This window comes from Myxine glutinosa, chromosome 6 (genome assembly GCF_964187855.1).
Source record: "Myxine glutinosa chromosome 6, kmMyxGlut1.1, whole genome shotgun sequence".
Taxonomy (NCBI): domain Eukaryota; kingdom Metazoa; phylum Chordata; class Myxini; order Myxiniformes; family Myxinidae; genus Myxine; species Myxine glutinosa.
Genome location: NC_136266.1, coordinates 21,963,192 through 21,983,599, shown reverse-complemented (window position 1 = coordinate 21,983,599; position 20,408 = coordinate 21,963,192). Strand labels below are relative to the sequence as shown.

The following is a 20,408-nucleotide window of genomic DNA, read 5'->3' as shown; positions in this document are numbered from 1 at the left end:
ACCAAACGAAATGTCTGAGGTTTAAATAACACAGGTTCCTCCAAGATCCTCTCTAACGATGTTCTAATCATTTGCACCTGAGCTGGTGCACCTGATTCTAATTTTAGGTATTTGAAGTAGTGATAAATGTAGGTGTGTACTTACTTTTTCCACATGCGAAATTTGCATTTATGTTTATTTAAATTATACAATGGACTACAAAATGTAAATGTTTCATGATATTTGTTATATTATATCACCTTTATCTATCAATATTGTTGAAATGAAGATCAAATAGCTGTATGTTGAAATATGTTGAAAAAGTCAAAACTTTACATGGGGTGTACTTACTTTTTCACGTGACTGTATATGGCTGGTTGGCTGAGAGATATTCACACTCATTTCTCAGCTGACTAGCCTGGGTTTGAATCTCGGTGCAGCTATAAATGATCATCTCAGTGTTTCACAGGCAGGTTGATTCATAATTGTGTATTCCATACCTCGGGTCGACGTTAAACTGGGTGTCCGTTCTGTTGGCATCAGTTGGTGGAGTTAAAGTTCCCACGGTGTCCTTCGGGAATAGTAGGCGAGCTGTCATCATTTCCGATACATCATTTTCTCGAGAGAGAAAATGAGAATTCCCGTTTTATGGGGGGGAGGGGGGGGGGGTGAAAAAGTTTGAGGTCGTTGGGGTATCCCCTAAACGAACCCTAAACGTTTTTAAGCTTGTTGTGGAATGTTTTTTCATATATATATGTATACTGTATATATACATACACGAGGTATATCCATTTTTCAGTTATTCTTATCAAATTCATGAAAATAACCCACAAAGCTTGCTAATCAATTGTGGTTTTCAGGGTTGGTAAACTTGCTCATCAATAAATAATACAGCAAAAGCATAACCCAAGGCATTAATTAGAGGTTTATGTTGTGAACAAGATGTAAAAATCAATAGAATTTCTCGTATTCCACGTACAGCTCAGCATTTATGTTCAGCTTCATTGAAGCTCCTTTACGGCATTCCGCTTTGCAACATCTCAGTGTCCTTGTCTGCATCAGTTGCAGGAACATGTTACATTTATTAGCTGCAAGTTACATTATTAACATATTGCAAATTGTATCGCTGCAACATCTCGGTGCCAAAAAGGGCATCAGAGCCTGGAACGAACACGACATCAAAAGATGTCTCAAACACAAGCAACTACACGACAGCATCACAAGCACTTGGCAGGTTTGCAGATGCTTGGTGCACGTTGCACCACACGTATATGCTTGAGAGACACAGTGACATCACAGAGAGATTCACCAATACCTGTCCGATTAAAACCGCTCAGGTAGCACGGCCTTGGCCTTGATGGTAGCCCAGCGCATGTCCGTAGTGGCACCCGTTCTGAAATGTTTGGTTAGCAAGTGTTCCAAACTTTCCGCATTGCTCAATGAACATCTTGAGTGGCATGCCCTCCAAATCCCCAAACAATGTGCAGCTAATTCTTGGGAAACAAAAGTCGGTTTATGTTGAAGATTCCCATGGAATAGGGTCATCCTGATAATCATCACGGCAAATAAGTTTGAAGTTGGTCACCCACGCAGATCACGACGGATGGTGATGCAGTTTTGAAAAGTGTCCATCAGAATCTGTAGGTCCCTCAAATAACTGTAGCAGGACAAACTTCATGCTCAACAATGCTTAAATTGATGGGCAGTCCTTCAGAGGGCCCAGTCAACAGAAGCCATGACATAAGATCATTACCCAGACTGCATCATGACCTCTCAGGTGACTTGCTCAGCAGAAAAAATGCAGAAACTATCGAAAACCTTATAGTCCAAGCCATTTAGCCCAAATATGGGGCCAGATAGGAAAAAACTGCAACACTACATATCAGTGCGAAATTGTATGCAGTAATATATACCAGATAACATATCAAAAGTCTAAGGCTCTAAAAATATGGGGTGTCTGTCAAAATCACTGGTACATGGACCCCCCTTTTCATCCTTTTGCGGTACGATTTGTTCACATTTTGCGATACATTCCGAGCACATGGTATATAATTATACTTTTAATATCAGGAATTACAGCATGTTACAGCCCCAGTACGGCCCGTACGGAACAAAAAAATAAGCACGTAAACAAAATTCCCAATAGCTAAATACTGATCACTGATATGCAAATACATGAATCACTTGTCATGACTGTTTCAGAATTATGGCACATTTTGTTGATTAAAATCACAAACTCATAATAAAATCACATATAGAGAAACTAATAATACTGACTCATAAAATACTGTCGGAAGTCAAGGATTCGCTTAAAAGTAAAAAAATGTCCACAATTAACTAATTCATCTGCATGTAACAGTCTATAACAACAGTCCACTACCTAATCATCATTTTCCTCGTCATCGTCGTCGCTGAAACTGTCCAGGACGGAGTTGGTACAGCCAGATCCACGGCACTGACCACAAGCAGGAGAACACTCCAAGTTGTTCTTGCGGCATGTACACCGTGCGGAACCACAATCGGTCGAACAGTTGCACCGGATAACATTCAACAAATCCTGAGGTGCTGGAGGGAGGTCGGTCATAACAGGAACAAGATTGCCGTCGCTCATTCTCCAGCCCCAATCCACTGGTTGTAGGCTGTTGTTTCCTTTCCACTGCTGTATTTGCAGATACACCCGTCTGCTGTGATATCTCGCTGCAGCAGATGTGGGCGGTAAGGTCTGTGGGAGTATCTTCGAAGTCTTGACTGCGACCTGTTCACAAAACCGCTTGTACCTGAGGGAATCCAAACTTTCATCAGGTTTACCCTTGTAGAGACACACGAGTGCTATCTCTCCTGCAGCCTCGACCACATCTGGTGATGCATCCTCAGCCAAGAACTGTTGGGATTGAGTTTGGAAGAGTGTGCTCATCATGAATTTCTTCAGTGACGCTCCTTTGCCAAGGCCGTACAGTCGAGACGTCGTGTCACATCCCAATACTGCGTGTATGAATAGGATGCTTTCACACACAGCTGCACCTAGCTGACGTTTCATGGACTTCACATTCCAGATGTGGTTTGGTTTTGTAGTGGATTTTGCCTGACTATACATAAACAAGTCGTGTGCTTCTAGGTTTGCGTAGAAGCAGAGTAGGACGATCAGATCTGTGTCTTCTCCTATAAGGGCTGTGTTCCTCATGTTCGCCGAACTGACTGCGGTCTGGATGATTAGCAGGTCAGCATCTTCCTGGGAATGATGGGTCTGGCATCCAGAAAGCCGGAGGTATCTGCTCAACATGTTGATGAAGTTCTGTTTGTTGTTGAGGTTTCCCAGGAAGATGTCTTTCTTCATGGTCAACTTCATGTCATCAGTGAAAGTCACTTCTGGTCCACCTCTACCTGCTGCTCGCCTCTGGTGGGTCATGTGCTTAGTTGATTGACCAAGATATCCATCAAATATTACGATGGCCTTTCCGTACTTTCTTGTAACATAGTCACAGTGGAGCATGCAGATCTCTCGATATGTTGGTGAACCACGTGGCCATGGTATACGGTGCAGCAGACTTCCACCATCCAAGACATACTGGATTTCGCTGATTGACTCTATGGTACCTGGTTCAAGTTTAGACCAGATAGCATCTCCGAGTACGGACTTCTGGGCTTCACGTAGCATCAGCTTTTCATCAAACAGCGCAGGTGGATGAGGGCATAACTCAAAGCGAAACATCTCTTCCTTATCTTCAGCAGATTTTGAGATGATGATGAGACGCTGGAATAGCAGTTCTGGGTCTATCTGTACCTGGTCTTTACCAACTCGCACAGATGATCTGGCCTTCAGAAATGTGGTGGCTTGGTCTTTGCGCTTGAACGTGTAGTGGACAACTGACTGATTTGTCATGGAGTGCATGATCTTGTCTCCAATGAGCTTGGCATTGTCGACATCAACCTTACTGCCAGCGTTGACACCAGTCATTATGTTCCTGAGGGATGGATGACACTTGAAAGGATTTCTGTCAACTAGAGCGACCTGTAGTGTACTTGTATCTTGCATGTCGCGATGCTGCCTGGTTTTGCCCATCTCTTTGTTCTGTTCACCTGTGCTGTACTTCACTCCAGTGAGCTCTTGCATCGATCTGTTCGTCTCCGAACAAGCCGGCATGGACAAAAGCCACGTTAACCATTGTTGCTCTGTCATTCCTCTTCCTCTTGTTAACCCCCCGCTGGTCTTCATATTTCTCATGAGTACTTGCTCAATCATCAGGTCTGAGGAAATTCCAGCCCAAGCTCTACTACTTCTTCGGGCGACATGGAAGCCCTGAGTAAACTTACGGTGCACATCTGGATAGTCCTGTTCTAAGCTGTGCATTATTTGCAGGTAAATCCTGGCAGACTTAGCATAGAGTGAATGACCTGAGGCTGCTACATATGGTAACATATCAGATACAGCTTCGAGGTGCAGGGACCAGTTTCCCATATGCTCGGCTTTGATGAATTTTCTTAAGATCTTCACCATATCCATATACTGTAACCACAGTTTCGCTGTTCGGTCTTTGGTCAATGATTCTGTCTGTGTTTGAAAGACTTTGCTGATCTTGTCAAGGATTGGATCACTTGCTACATCGTTGGAAGATCGTGTGCCTTTCATCAACGCATCATACAGGGTCCTTGCTTTACTCACATCTGGATGAATCACATCATCATCGGCCAAGCCACTCCTCATTGCATCTTCATCCCGAACTGGCAAATCTTCTGCAGTTCTGTATTGTGTTCCTCCAAGAGGATCAGACAGGAGGAGTGCATTCAGGACAGCATCCAGGAGGATGTGTGCCCGTACAGCCCTGGAAATTGCTTTTCCTGTTAGGATGTGATCCACTGCATTTGGTGCGTATATGAGTTCTAGCAGCTCCTTCAACCCAGAACCACCCATGAGGTGCCCTATGCTGCCAAGGAAGCTCATTTCCATATGAAAGGCACCTAGCCTTACCACAATACGATCGCATGGGGCTTCCATCTGGCTCCGAGAGAATGATCGACAATGCCTTCCACCATAGTGGCTGATCAAAGGTGATGATGGTAGGTACATCATGTTGTTTAGCATGTTGCGCAATGTAGTTGAGAGTGGAGTAGATGCATGTAGTGTCGCTCGAGCTCAAATCAATCATTGGGAGAAACAGGACAGACGATTTTGAATGCTGGACACCACGATGTAAGAGTTGCATCATCCCGGACCATGCAGGTCTTGGTATCTTGAACAGCAGTGACGTCTTCCACAGTACATCAAGGTTGGCTGTGGGATCATGGGCTCTCATGATAGGCATGCTCCCATAAGTCAAGGTTGCAAGTGCCTGGTCGTCAGCTCTATGGTACTGTATCTGGATTCTTCCAGTTGTTTCTATGTCGCTGGCAGTGACCTGAGCTCTAGGAATCGGATGTCCTTGTGTTGTTCCAGGGGTAATCATGGCTATTATCCCCATGCCATGGAAGGTGTTGTGTCCGTCTAAGGTTCTAATGTTGTGGTCGACGTTGTCAGCTGCATATTGAACAAATTCTCCCTTGTGGTTGGGTATGTCCGTACCCTGGTATACAGCTGCATTTTGGTTGAAACGTGTGACTTCCTTGTATGAGCTGCAGTACCCATGTGCATGCAGTGAATCAATAAGGAAACGAGAGGCGAAATGGTGCTGCAGCTGCACCCCTAGTGCAATTTGCAGTGGAGCAATCAGGACACGTGGTCGTGCAGCTTGCATTATAGCCTGACCAATTGAAGCTATCTTCAGCTCTACATCTTTTGCCTTCAAGATCTTTCCAAGAAAAATCTTCAGAGTATCAGGAAGAAAGTTGAGGATGGCGTCTTTGAACTCAAAGTCTTCCGATGTTGGGTATGTTTCATTCCCTGTTTCCACTTGCTTTATGTCATCCAGTATGAATTTAGCGGCAGCTTCCAGGATTATTTTCTTCTGAATCATAGGATCCTTAGACTGGTTTGCATGAAACTCCAAAAGTACACTGTCAGCTGTTTGCCTCATCGTTGCAACATTCGATTTGCCATTAACTGTTGTGACAATGACTCTGTCGCCAAAGTGTTCAATCAGTCTGTCTTTCATATATCTTGGAGAATAGGACTCGGCATTTGAGTCAGCAAGATACTCGGCCATTTTGTCCACCAGATCAGAGATTGTGTTTTGTTCGTCGTCATTTTCCTCAAGGAATTCAGTCACCTTTATAAATGCCTGACATCTGTCATCCAGAGCAGGACGACCGCCTTCGTGTGGTGATTTGTATCGTCTACCCAATTTCTGTTTCTTCTGTACTGTTTCATTATGTACAAAATTCAGAGGGATCAGTTTCCCTGTCCGGAAATTTGAACTGCATACCTGGTGATACACGGCATCTGCCGCTGGAAGGTCACACACAATGAGCAGTCGAGCCCGAACAGTATCGGCCCATGCATCGTTCCTTGTTGAGCACTTTTGCAGAAGACTATCTTTACATTCTGTAAATGTGATAGAGTGGACATCTCCTTGCTGTTTCCTGTTATCAAAGTTCACCTTTGTACCACAGAAGAGGCAATCTGCTTTGAAGTTGAAGGCTTCCTCTGCTGATCGGAGCGATACACTTGGGCCTGGTCTGTGTGTATCTCTGATACTCTGTGCTACCTTTATTGGATTGCAGTATACACGTCGGCATTCTTGATGAACAACTTGACCTGGAACAGTCTGTATTGGGTCACTGCGCTGGTCACTAACAACATTAATAGTCCGACTTCCCTTATCACGAAGTGTCACTACTGGATTATCGTTGTTGGTGGATTCATTGCAGAACACACACGAATTGGCCGCCATTCTTCAGGGTTGGATTACCTGCAAATATAGAAAAGTTGAATATACTATTACTGTATGTTATTGCCAATAGACCTAAACATACTAAATACATGTCATTGATGGGATTAAAAACTAAGATATATATGGTTCACAAACAAATAATGATGTACCGTCGCTTGCTGTGGAGTGAGCAGTCTTTGTAAAACGGGGTGTGGTTAAATAAGACACTAAAACAGTAAAAACTTCACTTATATATACAATATTGTACAGTATGATATCCTTTATTTATTATATCGTGCTAGTGATTAGGTCCAGTGTATAAAATAAGCAATAGAAGTTCAGAGAGCGACAATAATCATAGCATGCGGCATATGTACGTCTTTTAACATGGGGCTAAATGGAGAAAACTTGATTGCATTATTTGAGAGTCACCCCATATTTTTAGACCTTTATACTTTTAGTATGTTATAAAGGTACCTTGAGGGTAATCAATACTAATGAGATCGGTAGTGTTGCAGTTTTTTCCCCGTCAAATGCTAAATGGCTTGGACTATTAGTAGTCAAAATGCTTGTAAAGTAGGGTGGTCCAAAATTTGAAGATTGGATTTTCATTTCTCCACAAGCCTGCCCCTATTCCTATTGAAGAAAGTAGTTTGTGGTGAAACATTGAGCTTGATTGGACAATATTTAGAGGTTGCTCAAAATGTTGACAAATTTTAATGAATAATAAGATTCAGAATTTTTAGCATCATACATCAATTCATGGATAATTATCTATTTTGAATTACTCAAATTATTTATTATTGTTGGCTTGCACTTGTCTTCAATGGTATGACCAAGAGATTCTGCAAAAGCACTGGCCACAAACATAGCACGCCGATATGAGAGATTTACTCTGTCCAGAGTTGCCACTATTGCTGGAGTGATCACCTTGATGGGAGCCTTGTTCGCCTGTTTGGCAGAAGATGGACTTTGGAGTTTGAATTCATTGTCCCCTGAATCGGAGCTGTCAATCTCAGACTCATCATCATCATCAACCACAGCCGATGTTGATGGAACAGATTGCATTGCTGTTAGAGTCTCAGCAGCATGTTTCTTCTTTCTTTTATCTTCATTCTCAAGCCTGATACGCTATCTGTTCTCCTTCACTGCCAGAGTGTTGTCCACAGATCCCATACGTGAACTTGAGGGATCCTCACGCTGCATGATAAGGAATGCTTTGTCTTCTTCATTCGTCATTTTCTCAAGCGAATCATTTGGTGAGATGTCGAAGAGGGATTGAAGATCATCTTTGAACATCTGCTCCTTCACTCTATAGTTTTCGAATGTCTTGGTTCTATTTTTCTTTACCAGTTTGTAGGCATCATACAACTCCAAAAGTTGGCGCTCACAGGAATCTACTCTCTGCACTGGAATTCGTGCTTTCTCCCAGTATGCACACACAGCTTGTACACTAAGTTTGGCACTTTCACGAACTGTATGGTGTTCTTGTATGTGACGGTACACCATTTTCTGCAATGTGTGTCCTTTGGTTGGTAGTCCCCCACATATTATTTCCTTTTCAGACTTGCCCAGCAACCAAACTGTGGAAGAGCTGCGAGTTTCTGCCATCTGAAAAAAAACAGGATAAATTTAAAATGTTATTTTTTGGGCAACCTCTAAATGAGTTCCGATTGACCTCATATTTGGTTCATATGATCTTTATAAACATAGGAATAAGGGCAGCCTTGTGGAGCATGGATTTTTAATCGTATTAAATATTACATGTATCCGTGGACCACCCTATTGTGAAGTTGTCCAACAGTTTATTCCCCCCCAAACTGGTGCAGAACGTTTTTATCAACTGGTGTCAGGTCCAATCACAATTCTCTTTAAAGGAAATAAAATGTACCATTCTAGTCGACAACTGGTCTGCTCAAAAGATCATGAATGTCAAATGAGATTCTGACCTCCCCAGAATATCTTGTTGCAATCTTTGCCTATAATCAACGCATTAATTTTTGCCATTCTGAAAGTATGTTCATCCACACAATCCAGGCCGTGCACGACCATTTCCTGTTTCAAGACACACCTATGACTCCTCCCTAAAGTCATGAACATTTTGGGCTGCAGTGCCAGCCATGCTGTACACAGGTGTGACGCAGCGCCCTTCAAGTGGCCTGCCAAGTTTGGTCTCACTGAGGATACCTTCGAAACAAGATCAGACATGGTGTTTCCCTCCAGATCCAATCCGAGGAATTGCTGCTCCCAACATATGGCAATAAAACAAAAGAGTGCTGGAGAAAATATTAAGCATCCGATATGACTTGCCAAACTTAAAATGTGGATTTGGCCTTGGTATCGTCAAAACGATGCCCTCTAATGAACAATGCGAGAGTCTATATTACACCCAAACGTGGATTAAAGCCGAGAACATAAGCTCAGGATTCCTATTTCCAGCCCTAGCGGTGAGGTGTCATAACATTTGATCTAAAAGCAACCAGCTCAATAAAACCAACTAGAGTATTTATATATTTTCTGCATGTCGCAGGTGGCTGCCAGTCCAGGTTTAGAGCTTGTAAGAGTTTAACAGTTGCCCGATACATGCGGTTTAGCACTAACGTCACGAGACACAAGACAGAGCATCCCGTTGTTCGCAGCCATAAGCAATTGCAGCTCCCTGTCATCGGCTAATCTCAATGAACCAAATGTGCTCTTTGGAGGGAACGCACGTGCCCTTCGAGCAACCTGGCGAGAGCTTTGATCAAACGGTGCAGGTAAGATTTGGAAATCCAACATCACTTATCCGTCCGTTATATAATAAGATGAAAACGAGTCAGGCTTTGATTAGGTGGGTTAGCATCAAACATGGAAACATATAGAAGAAGAAGAACCACCTTTAGAGGCCATTTTTTCCCTGCAGAGCAGGGTTTGGCCTTTTTTTTGGCACCTTGGTCCCCTTTTTGAAGCAATGTTTTATGGCTGGATGCCCTTCCTGCCGCCAACCCTGTTAGTCGCCTCTTGCGACACACAGGGAATTACCAGTGAACTGGTACTCAATTTGCCGACCGTGGAAGGATGACAGGCTGAGTCAACCCCCCTGGCGTTAATTCAGCGATCGACCGGGATTCGAACCCAGGATCCTAGGATCCCAAGCCGGCACCCTAACCGCTGAACCCAGGATCCTAGGATCCCAAGCTGGCACCCTAACCGCTGAACCCAGGATCCTAGGATCCCAAGCCTGCACCCTAACTACTGAACCCAGGATCCTAGGATCCCAAGCCTGCACCCTAACCGCTGAACCCAGGATCCTAGGATCCCAAGCCGGCACCCTAACCACTGAACCCAGGATCCTAGGATCCCAAGCCTGCACCCTAACCGCTGAACCCAGGATCCTAGGATCCCAAGCCGGCACCCTAACCGCTGAACCCAGGATCCTAGGATCCCAAGCCGGCACCCTAACCGCTGAACCCAGAATCCTAGGCTCCCAAGCCTGCACCCTAACCGCTGAACCCAGGATCCTAGGATCCCAAGCCTGCACCCTAACCGCTGAACCCAGGATCCTAGGATCCCAAGCCTACACCCTAACCACTGAACCCAGGATCCTAGGATCCCAAGCTGGCATCCTAACCGCTGAACCCAGGATCCTAGGATCCCAAGCTTGCACCCTAACCGCTGAACCCAGGATCCTAGGATCCCAAGCTGGCACCCTAACCGCTGAACCCAGGATCCTAGGATCCCAAGCCGGCACCCTAACCGCTGAACCCAGGATTCTAGGATCCCAAGCCTGCACCCTATCCGCTAAGCCAACACCAGGCCTAAACATGGAAACATATGACATGGAATAAACATATAAACGGTACCAAGCAAAGTGTTGCGAGTGTTGTTACGGATGTTCGCTGCTTTTACGCCACGGAAATCCAATCCCAGCACATAAGACTTCACACGAGTGAAATCAGCCAATCAGGTACCCCTGCACTTCATTATTCTTCATACAATGGCTCAAGGATTCGCTTTGTTAACGCATGGGTTCGAAGGCTCACGCAGGGGTTGAATACATCACGTGCAGGACAAGGACATTAGAAGGCCCGACATTTCAAAAAGAGAACACCGGATATTAACCTAGGATTCCAACATCATGAGCTGAGCACTCCGATAGGAATACCAAAAGAAAAACTAAAGCCAACCCAAACAATTGGAATAGATTTATAAAAGGAAATCATGAGTTGTTGGACAAGTTATTATGGGATAGGATATTTGTACATGAGGCTGGCAGCAGGACTACAGGTATGCACACTTACAGTACATCTAAGCTGTCTAACCTGGGTTTGAATCCCGACCCAGCTATCAAAAAAACGGTCTTTCTGGTGTTTCATCATAGGCCAGGTGATTCATCAACAGGTCTGCCGTCCCTCAGATGGATGTTAACCTGTGTTTCCCACCTGTTGGCATTAGTTGGAGGATGTTAAAGATCCCAGGGTGTCCTTAGCAAAGAGTAGGCGAGTTATCGCCGGCACATGAACAAATTACAAATTCTTGCCCTAACTGGGAAGGCAATGGCAAACTCACCAGCATAACCCTTGCCAAGAAACTGCTTTCAGCAGCACCGATGCTCTGTAACAGAGTATGGTTTTCAGAATCAGAATTTGTACCTGTACTAGTCAAGCATGAAGACTAAACTGCTATATTAAACTGTATCCTGATCAGCAACCATTATCTATACAATATTGAGGCTCATGGAAGAGCCAGGGGTCGGAGGGTCAAAGGGAAACGCACCTATAGTGGGGCAACAGTGAAGCACAGCAAGCAAAGGGATGGACAAGCAGGAAAAGAGGAACGAGAGGAGGAGAGGAAACTCAGCAATCTGGGTGAGGTACGGTTGATTGGGGTGGGAAAAAATTACAGGTAAGGATGGGGGGGGGGGGCGGATGACACGAAATGGCGGTGTACCATTTGTGTGAAGCGAAAGAAGAGTGGGATTCAACAACCATTTTTTGAAACAAACAGCAAAACATTTTCTTTAACCAAAAGGTGGTCGCCAAATGAAATCAGGTCATCAGGTAGGTCATGAATGTAACAACTATACCATGTACATTGGGCCGACAGGATGGCGTAGAGGTACGCACACTCGTGCGTACTCGTCTGGCTTTGAATCCCGAGCCAGCTTTAAATTGTTGAATCCCTGAATTTGAATTTGAATTTGAATCCCTCAAACGGACGTTAGCAATTCAGAAACTCTCATCAAGACCAATTCAGAAACTCGCAAGACCCAATCCAGAAACTCTCAAGACACAATTCAGAAACTCTCAATACCCATTCAGAAACTCTCAAAACCAATTCAGAAACTCACAAGACCCAATTCAGAAACTCGCAAGACCCAATTCAGAAACTCTCAAGACCCAATCCAGAAACTCTCAAGACACAATTCAGAAACTCACAAGACCCAATTCAGAAACTCGCAAGACCCAATTCAGAAACTCTCAATACCCATTCAGAAACTCTCAATACCCATTCAGAAACTCTCAAAACCAATTCAGAAACTCGCAAGACCCAATTCAGAAACTCTCAATACCCATTCAGAAACTCGCAAGACCCAATTCAGAAACTCTCAATACCCATTCAGAAACTCTCAATACCCATTCAGAAACTCTCAAAACCAATTCAGAAACTCGCAAGACCCAATTCAGAAACTCTCAAAACCAATTCAGAAACTCACAAGACCCAATTCAGAAACTCTCAATACCCATTCAGAAACTCTCAAGACACAATTCAGAAACTCACAAGACCCAATTCAGAAACTCGCAAGACCCAATTCAGAAACTCTCAATACCCATTCAGAGACTCTCAATACCAATTCAGAAACTCTCAAAACCAATTCAGAAACTCTCAAGACCCAATTCAGAAACTCTCAAAACCAATTCAGAAACTCGCAAGACCCAATTCAGAAACTCTCAATACCCATTCAGAAACTCTCAATACCCATTCAGAAACTCTCAAGACACAATTCAGAAACTCACAAGACCCAATCCAGAAACTCTCAAGACCCAATTCAGAAACTCTCAAAACCAATTCAGAAACTCGCAAGACCCAATTCAGAAACTCTCAAGACCAAATTCAGAAACTCTCAAGACCCAATTCAGAAACTCGCAAGACCCAATCCAGAAACTCGCAAGACCCAATCCAGAAACTCTCACAACCCAATTCAGAAACTCTCAAAACCCAATTCAGAAACTCTCACGACCCAATTCAGAAACTCACAAGACCCAATCCAGAAACTCGCCAGACCCAATCCAGAATCTCTCACGACCCAATTCAGAAACTCTCAAGACGCAATTCAGAAACTCTCAAGACGCAATTCAGAAACTCTCAAGACCCAATTCAGAAACTCTCAATACCAATTCAGAAACTCTCATCAAGGCCAATTCAGAAACTCGCAAGACCCAATCCAGAAACTCTCAAGACCCAATTCAGAAACTCTCAAGACCCAATCCAGAAACTCACAAGACCCAATTCAGAAACTCACAAGACCCAATCCAGAAACTCTCACGACCCAATTCAGAAACTCTCAAGACCCAGTTCAGAAATTCTCAAGACCCAATTTATAAACTCTCATCAAGACCAATTCAGAAACTCACAAGACCCAATCCAGAAACTCACAAGACCCAATCCAGAAACTCACAAGACTCAATCCAGAAACTCTCATGACCCAATCCAGAAACTCTCATGACCCAATCCAGAAACTCTCAAGACCCAATTCAGAAACTCTCAAGACCCAATTCAGAAACTCTAAAGACCCAATTCAGAAATTCTCAATACCAATTCAGAAACTCTCATCAAGACCAATTCAGAAACTCACACAACCCAATTCAGAAACTCTCAAGACCCAATCCAGAAACTCTCAAGACCCAATTCAGAAACTCTCAAGACCCAATTCAAAAACTCTCAAGACCAAATTCAGAAACTCGCAAGACCCAATTCAGAAACTCTCAAGACCAAATTCAGAAACTCGCAAGACCCAATTCAGAAACTCTCAAGACCCAATCCAGAAACTCTCAAGACCCAATCCAGAAACTCTCAAGACCCAATCCAGAAACTCTCAAGACCCAATTTAGAAACTCTCAAGACCCAATTCAGAAACTCTCAAGACCAAATTCAGAAACTCGCAAGACCCAATTCAGAAACTCTCAAGACCCAATCCAGAAACTCTCAAGACCCAATCCAGAAACTCTCAAGACCCAATCCAGAAACTCTCAAGACCCAATTTAGAAACTCTCAAGACCCAATTCAGAAACTCGCAAGACCCAATTCAGAAACTCTCAAGACCCAATCCAGAAACTCTCAAGACCCAATCCAGAAACTCTCAAGACCCAATCCAGAAACTCTCAAGACCCAATTTAGAAACTCTGAAGACCCAATTCAGAAACTCTCAAGACCAAATTCAGAAACTCGCAAGACCCAATTCAGAAACTCTCAAGATCCAATCCAGAAACTCTCAAGACCCAATCCAGAAACTCTCAAGACCCAATCCAGAAACTCTCAAGACCCAATTTAGAAACTCTCAAGACCCAATTTATAAACTCTCAAGACCCAATTTAGAAACTCTCAAGACCCAATCCAGAAACTCTCAAGACCCAATTTAGAAACTCTCAAGACCCAATTTATAAACTCTCAAGACCCAATTTAGAAACTCTCAAGACCCAATTTATAAACTCTCAAGACCCAATTTAGAAACTCTCAAGACCCAATTTATAAACTCTCAAGACCCAATTTAGAAACTCTCAAGACCCAATTTAGAAACTCTCAATACCAATTCAGAAACTCTTAAGACACCACGAGTTGAAGTGGATAGACTTGAGCATCAAAAGTGTTTCACCTGTACTGTCGAACAGACTAAAAGACCAGGATAACACATTACAGGATGTGTGTGCTGGTAAACGAGCCCCCTCCCATATTATGGTCTGGGGAGCACAGAGGAATGCCATGATAGATGCTTGTGAAGCCTAAAAGGAAGTTAGCAATGGAAAATGTAAAGTAATTAGTAAAAAATATTCTTACGAGCTTAATTTGCCACTCTCATGCCACTCCTCCCTCCATGTGGGCTCTGTGAAAGTCTTGTTGATATCAGGCCTACATGTCTTATTATTTATTCATATTACAGGACATAAATTGCTCCAATTATTGCGAACGATAACATTATTAACATGGTTATTTCTCCACAATCTGATATATATCATGTCGGTCCAAGGGACATTTTTCCCCGACCACATCCTGCCAGCAATTCCAGCTCTGATTTCTATCACCAATTCAATCCTCAAGCGCTTAACGCAAAATAAACCATCTCGTGGCAATTGCGGGAAGGAGAGAAGGTTTCGATTCCAGCTCTCGCTACACGGAAACTCAAACAATTGGAAAGCTGCTTTGTGGCTGTGGAGATGAAAAAGCTCGGTATGAGCATTTTTTGTATACAAGGCAACAAACAAATGCTCCAAAGTGATTTGATGCACCGAGGAAGCAAGAGGGGACATACTTTAGAGTCAGCAGAGAGATTGAGGACAAGTGTGATGGCGGCTGTGAGCAACTGCTCGGTGTTTTGTTAGGATCAAGCAGCTTGTTTTCTGGATATGGAAGGCCAAGGTCTTTAAAACAGCTGCTCACCACCATCTCTTATCTTCCCCCATCCAAAACCTTGATCTTTTCTACCCCTGCTAATTTCACCCAAAATCCTACACTTTTTTTTTTTTTTTTGAAATACCAACTTCTGTCCTGGAAGTCCTTGGTCCCCTTGTGTTTTATACCTCTCCCCCCCCCCCCCCCCCCTTCCCAAGCCTCCTCCCCCCAAGCCCTCTCCCTCCCACACTTCTCCCTGCTCTCAAATGTTGCGTTTGTTTGCTTCCCCTTCTCTCCCCATCTTGTCTTCCGCTCCCTCTTTTTATATATTTTGTTTGTCTGGTTGATTTGTTTGTGAAATAAATGTTAGCTCTTTCATGAGCCTCGATTCAGTATACAACACAAAAAAAAAAAAAAAAAAAAGTGAGGAGGATCTCACCACACAAGGTAACAAGAGGGGACATACGTTAGAGTCAGCAGAGAGATTGAGGACAAGTGCGGAGGATCTCACCACACAAGGTAAGCAAGAGGGGACATACATTAGAGTCAGCAGAGAGATTGAGGACAAGTGAGGAGGATCTCACCACACAAGGTAAGCAAGAGGGGACATACGTTAGATCCAAGTGAGGAGGATCTCACCACACAAGGTAAGCAAGAGGGGACATACGTTAGAGTCAGCAGAGAGATTGAGGACAAGTGAGGAGGATATCACCACACAAGGTAAGCAAGAGGGGACATACGTTAGAGTCAGCAGAGAGATTGAGGACAAGTGAGCAGGATCTCACCACACAAGGTAAGCAAGAGGGGACATACGTTAGAGTCAGCAGAGAGATTGAGGACAAGTGAGCAGGATCTCACCACACAAGGTAAGCAAGAGGGGACATACGTTAGAGTCAGCAGAGAGATTGAGGACAAGTGAGGAGGATGTCACCACATAAGGTAAGCAAGAGGGGACATACGTTAGTCAGCAGAGAGATTGAGGACAAGTGAGGAGGATCTCACCACACAAGGTAAGCAAGAGGGGACATACGTTAGAGTCAGCAGAGAGAATGAGGACAAGTAAGGAGGATCTCACCACACAAGGTAAGCAAGAGGGGACATACGTTAGAGTCAGCAGAGAGAATGAGGACAAGTGAGCAGGATCTCACCACACAAGGTAAGCAAGAGGGGACATACGTTAGAGTCAGCAGAGAGAATGAGGACAAGTGTGGAGGATCTCACCACACAAGGTAAGCAAGAGGGGACATACATTAGAGTCAGCAGAGAGATTGAGGACAAGTGAGGAGGATCTCACCACACAAGGTAAGCAAGAGGAGACATACGTTAGATCCAAGTGAGGAGGATCTCACCACACAAGGTAAGCAAGAGGGGACATACGTTAGAGTCAGCAGAGAGATTGAGGACAAGTGAGGAGGATATCACCACACAAGGTAAGCAAGAGGGGACATACGTTAGAGTCAGCAGAGAGATTGAGGACAAGTGAGCAGGATCTCACCACACAAGGTAAGCAAGAGGGGACATACGTTAGAGTCAGCAGAGAGATTGAGGACAAGTGAGGAGGATGTCACCACATAAGGTAAGCAAGAGGGGACATACGTTAGTCAGCAGAGAGATTGAGGACAAGTGAGGAGGATCTCACCACACAAGGTAAGCAAGAGGGGACATACGTTAGAGTCAGCAGAGAGAATGAGGACAAGTGAGCAGGATCTCACCACACAAGGTAAGCAAGAGGGGACATACGTTCGAGTCAGCAGAGAGATGAGGCCAAGTGAGCAGGATCTCACCACACAAGGTAAGCAAGCGCAGGAAACATTCTTCCCACCTGAATGAAATTCCAAAACACACAAGGCCTACCTTCATAGGCGAGGGTATCCTTATCCAGCACAAGGTTTGTTATATTATGCGCTTTCTCAATTTTTGCCATCGTCCCATAGCTATCCCATAGATGTCGGTCTCGAAACATGCTCACGGTTCACTTCGGTAACCTTCAACCAGGGTGCTGCTCGAAACAAACTCTGGAACGACGTTGGCCAACTTAGGGGCCTTCGATGGTCCAAATTAGGGGCCTGGTCGGCTCCTATTTGCCAGTAATTAGAACCGGCAGGTTACTCAGCTGGTAGCTGAACGCCCAGCTGGACCCCACAAGCTGTTGACAATTTAAAAATGCAAATCCCGCAACTCCTAAAAGAAGGAGGTGAAAAAAAAAATACAGATAATTACACAACAGCAGAGAAACAGGTTTTCAGAATGTGCGAAACCATGGCATGTACCATCAATGCCCGGCATGCCCGCTTCCAACACACAAACGCCGGTGTGTGCTTGACATCTCCACAACACACCACGCATCGAACGCACCACAACCCATTCCATAGCTCACCGCATTGTCCATGGTGGTCCACATGTCTTGTTATCCCCTGCTCGCAAGAAAACATTCTCTTTTAAATTTGTGATACGAATGAGCTTGGTATGTCTAATATGAAGGGGTGTTAGGATAGGTGAAGACGTCTGTGTGCTCACCTTTGAACTGTCTAGCCAGGGTTCAAATGTTCACCCAACTATAAACTGTCACCAAGGTGTTTTGGCAGGGAGGGTGATGCCTCAATGTGTACACTCCATCAGAGGGACGTCAAGCTCGAGGACTCGTCCACGGACGTTCAATATCCCACGGGGTCTTTTGGGAAGAGTAGGTGAGATCGCTGACACCTTTACCAAATTCCAAATTACTGTCTTGACTGAATTATTGGAAGGCAATGGCAAACCACCCAGCATAACCCTTGCCAAGAGATCGCATCAGCATCAACGACACTATATAATTGATGATGATGATGATGATGACGATGATGATGATATCTATTATGAGAATCCTTGAACAAAGTGGGACAGGAACTACCTGCCATAATGGTTATTGAGGTGAGAATCCTGACCAACAGGACAATATCCAGGTGTCTGCACACACCACCTGTGTTCCACATAGACATACGATCCAGTGAGGCCAAGCATCTACACATACTATCGAGTATTTGGTCCACATAGACAAAGGAGCTGGTGAGACCAAGCATCTGCACACACCATCCAGTCTTTGGTCCACATAGACATAGGAGCTGGTGAGACCAAGTGTCTACACACACATCCAGTCTTTGGTCCACATAGACGTAGGAGCTGGTGAGACCAAGTGTCGACACACACATCCAGTCTTTGGTCCACATAGACATAGGAGCTGGTGAGACCAAGTGTCGACACACATATCCATTCTTTGGTCCACATAGACAAAGGATCTGTTGAGACCAAGTGTCTACACACATATCCACTCTTTGGTCCACATAGACAAAGGATCTGGTGAGACCAAGTGTCTGCACACACATCCAGTCTTTGGTCCACATAGACATAGGAGCTGGTGAGACCAAGTGTCTGCACACACATCCAGTCTTTGGTCCACATAGACATAGGAGCTGGTGAGACCAAGTGTCTGCACACACATCCAGTCTTTGGTCCACATAGACATAGGAGCTGGTGAGACCAAGTGTCGACACACACATCCAGTCTTTGGTCCACATAGACATAGGAGCTGGTGAGACCAAGTGTCGACACACACATCCAGTCTTTGGTCCACATAGACAAAGGATCTGGTGAGACCAAGTGTCTGCACACACATCCAGTCTTTGGTCCACATAGACATAGGAGCTGGTGAGACCAAGTGTCGACACACACATCCAGTCTTTGGTCCACATAGACAAAGGATCTGGTGAGACCAAGTGTCTGCACACACCATCCAGTCTTTGGTCCACATAGACATAGGAGCTGGTGAGATAAAGTGTCTACACACACCATCCAGTCTTTGGTCCACATAGACGTAGGAGCTGGTGAGACAAAGTGTCTGCACACACCATCCAGTCTTTGGTCCACATAGACATAGGAGCTGGTGAGACAAAGTGTCTACACACACCATCCAGTCTTTGGTCCACATAGACATAGGAGCTGGTGATACGGACAGGACAAGCTGACAAATCAGATCGTGCTTGTGACTTCAGCCCCCTACAGGATGGGTCGTTACAAGCGAACATGACACTCTCCTTTTAATGGTCTCAGCCCCCCCAGGGGTTGCACCACCAACGAGCACGTGGTTCTGGAAGGTCGGCCATCATCATCAGCAGGAAGCACCTTCCTATCGTAAATAAAACGGTGGAATATGAAATGGTGTAAATTGCAATGAGGTAAACAAACAGTTCACATGGTCATGGTCCACGATGAGCTCCACCTCACGGAGCTCCCATTGTGTCCCAGGCGAGGCTCAGTGCGAGGCAGCTTCGCACGTTTCCAACAGAGTTTCGAACAAATCTTTCATTTGGTCCTTATAACCAATAATGGCGCGAAGCACGATATGTACGGACAGCACGGAACGCGGTTCATTGAAATCCCGCACGGTGTGCAAACTTGCGAAGACACCTTCACACCGGCCCCGGACGGGCACGTACTCACCACGTTTGTAAAAAGCCTCCTGGTCGGAACCTCCATCCTCACTGGACCGGGAGATGTTCATGGTGTCAGGAGGTCTTGCGATCCATAATCACACGACATCCAGCAGCCTCTCAGCCCCGTGTGGTCTCATCCCACGAGCACCTCTCTCTCTTTCTCCTTCTCTCTTTTCCCACCGTCCCCTGTCTCCTTCCTCTCTCTCTCTCCTCCCATTGATCCTTCTCTCCTCCCACTGAATTCTCTCCTGACACACACTGTTCTCGCTCTTTCCTCCAACCACCATCCCCGCTCCACCGACCGACCTCAACTCACTGACCCCTCTCGCTCTCTCTTTCTCCTCCCTCCCATCGACCCCTTTTTTCTTTCCTCCCATCCACCCCTCCTTCTGCCCCATTACCTCCCGCCCTCACATCGACCCCTCCTTCTGCCCTGCATTCTCCCCACCGTCGTCCCTTCCACCCCTTTTTATTCCCTCCCCCCTCCGATCGACCCCTTTTTATTTCCTCCCCCCTCCCATCGACCCCTTTTTATTCCCTCCCACCCTCCCATCGACCCCTTTTTATTCCC

At 44.9% G+C, this 20,408-nt stretch overlaps 1 protein-coding gene across 4 annotated transcripts in view; it reads right to left on the bottom strand.

The window, feature by feature from the left end:
- The window catches only part of LOC137429644 (kalirin), a 429,755-nt gene extending 409,714 nt beyond the window's left edge, over window positions 1–20,041 (bottom strand). For all 4 annotated transcript variants that reach the window (XM_068119740.2, XM_068119741.2, XM_078779669.1 and 1 more), the window contains exon 1: window positions 19,845–20,041. In XM_068119740.2, the coding sequence (XP_067975841.2) occupies window positions 19,845–19,905 (61 nt within the window). In that variant the 5' untranslated portion in view covers window positions 19,906–20,041. The remainder of the gene's footprint in view (window positions 1–19,844) is intronic.
- Window positions 20,042–20,408: the final 367 nt, after the last annotated feature.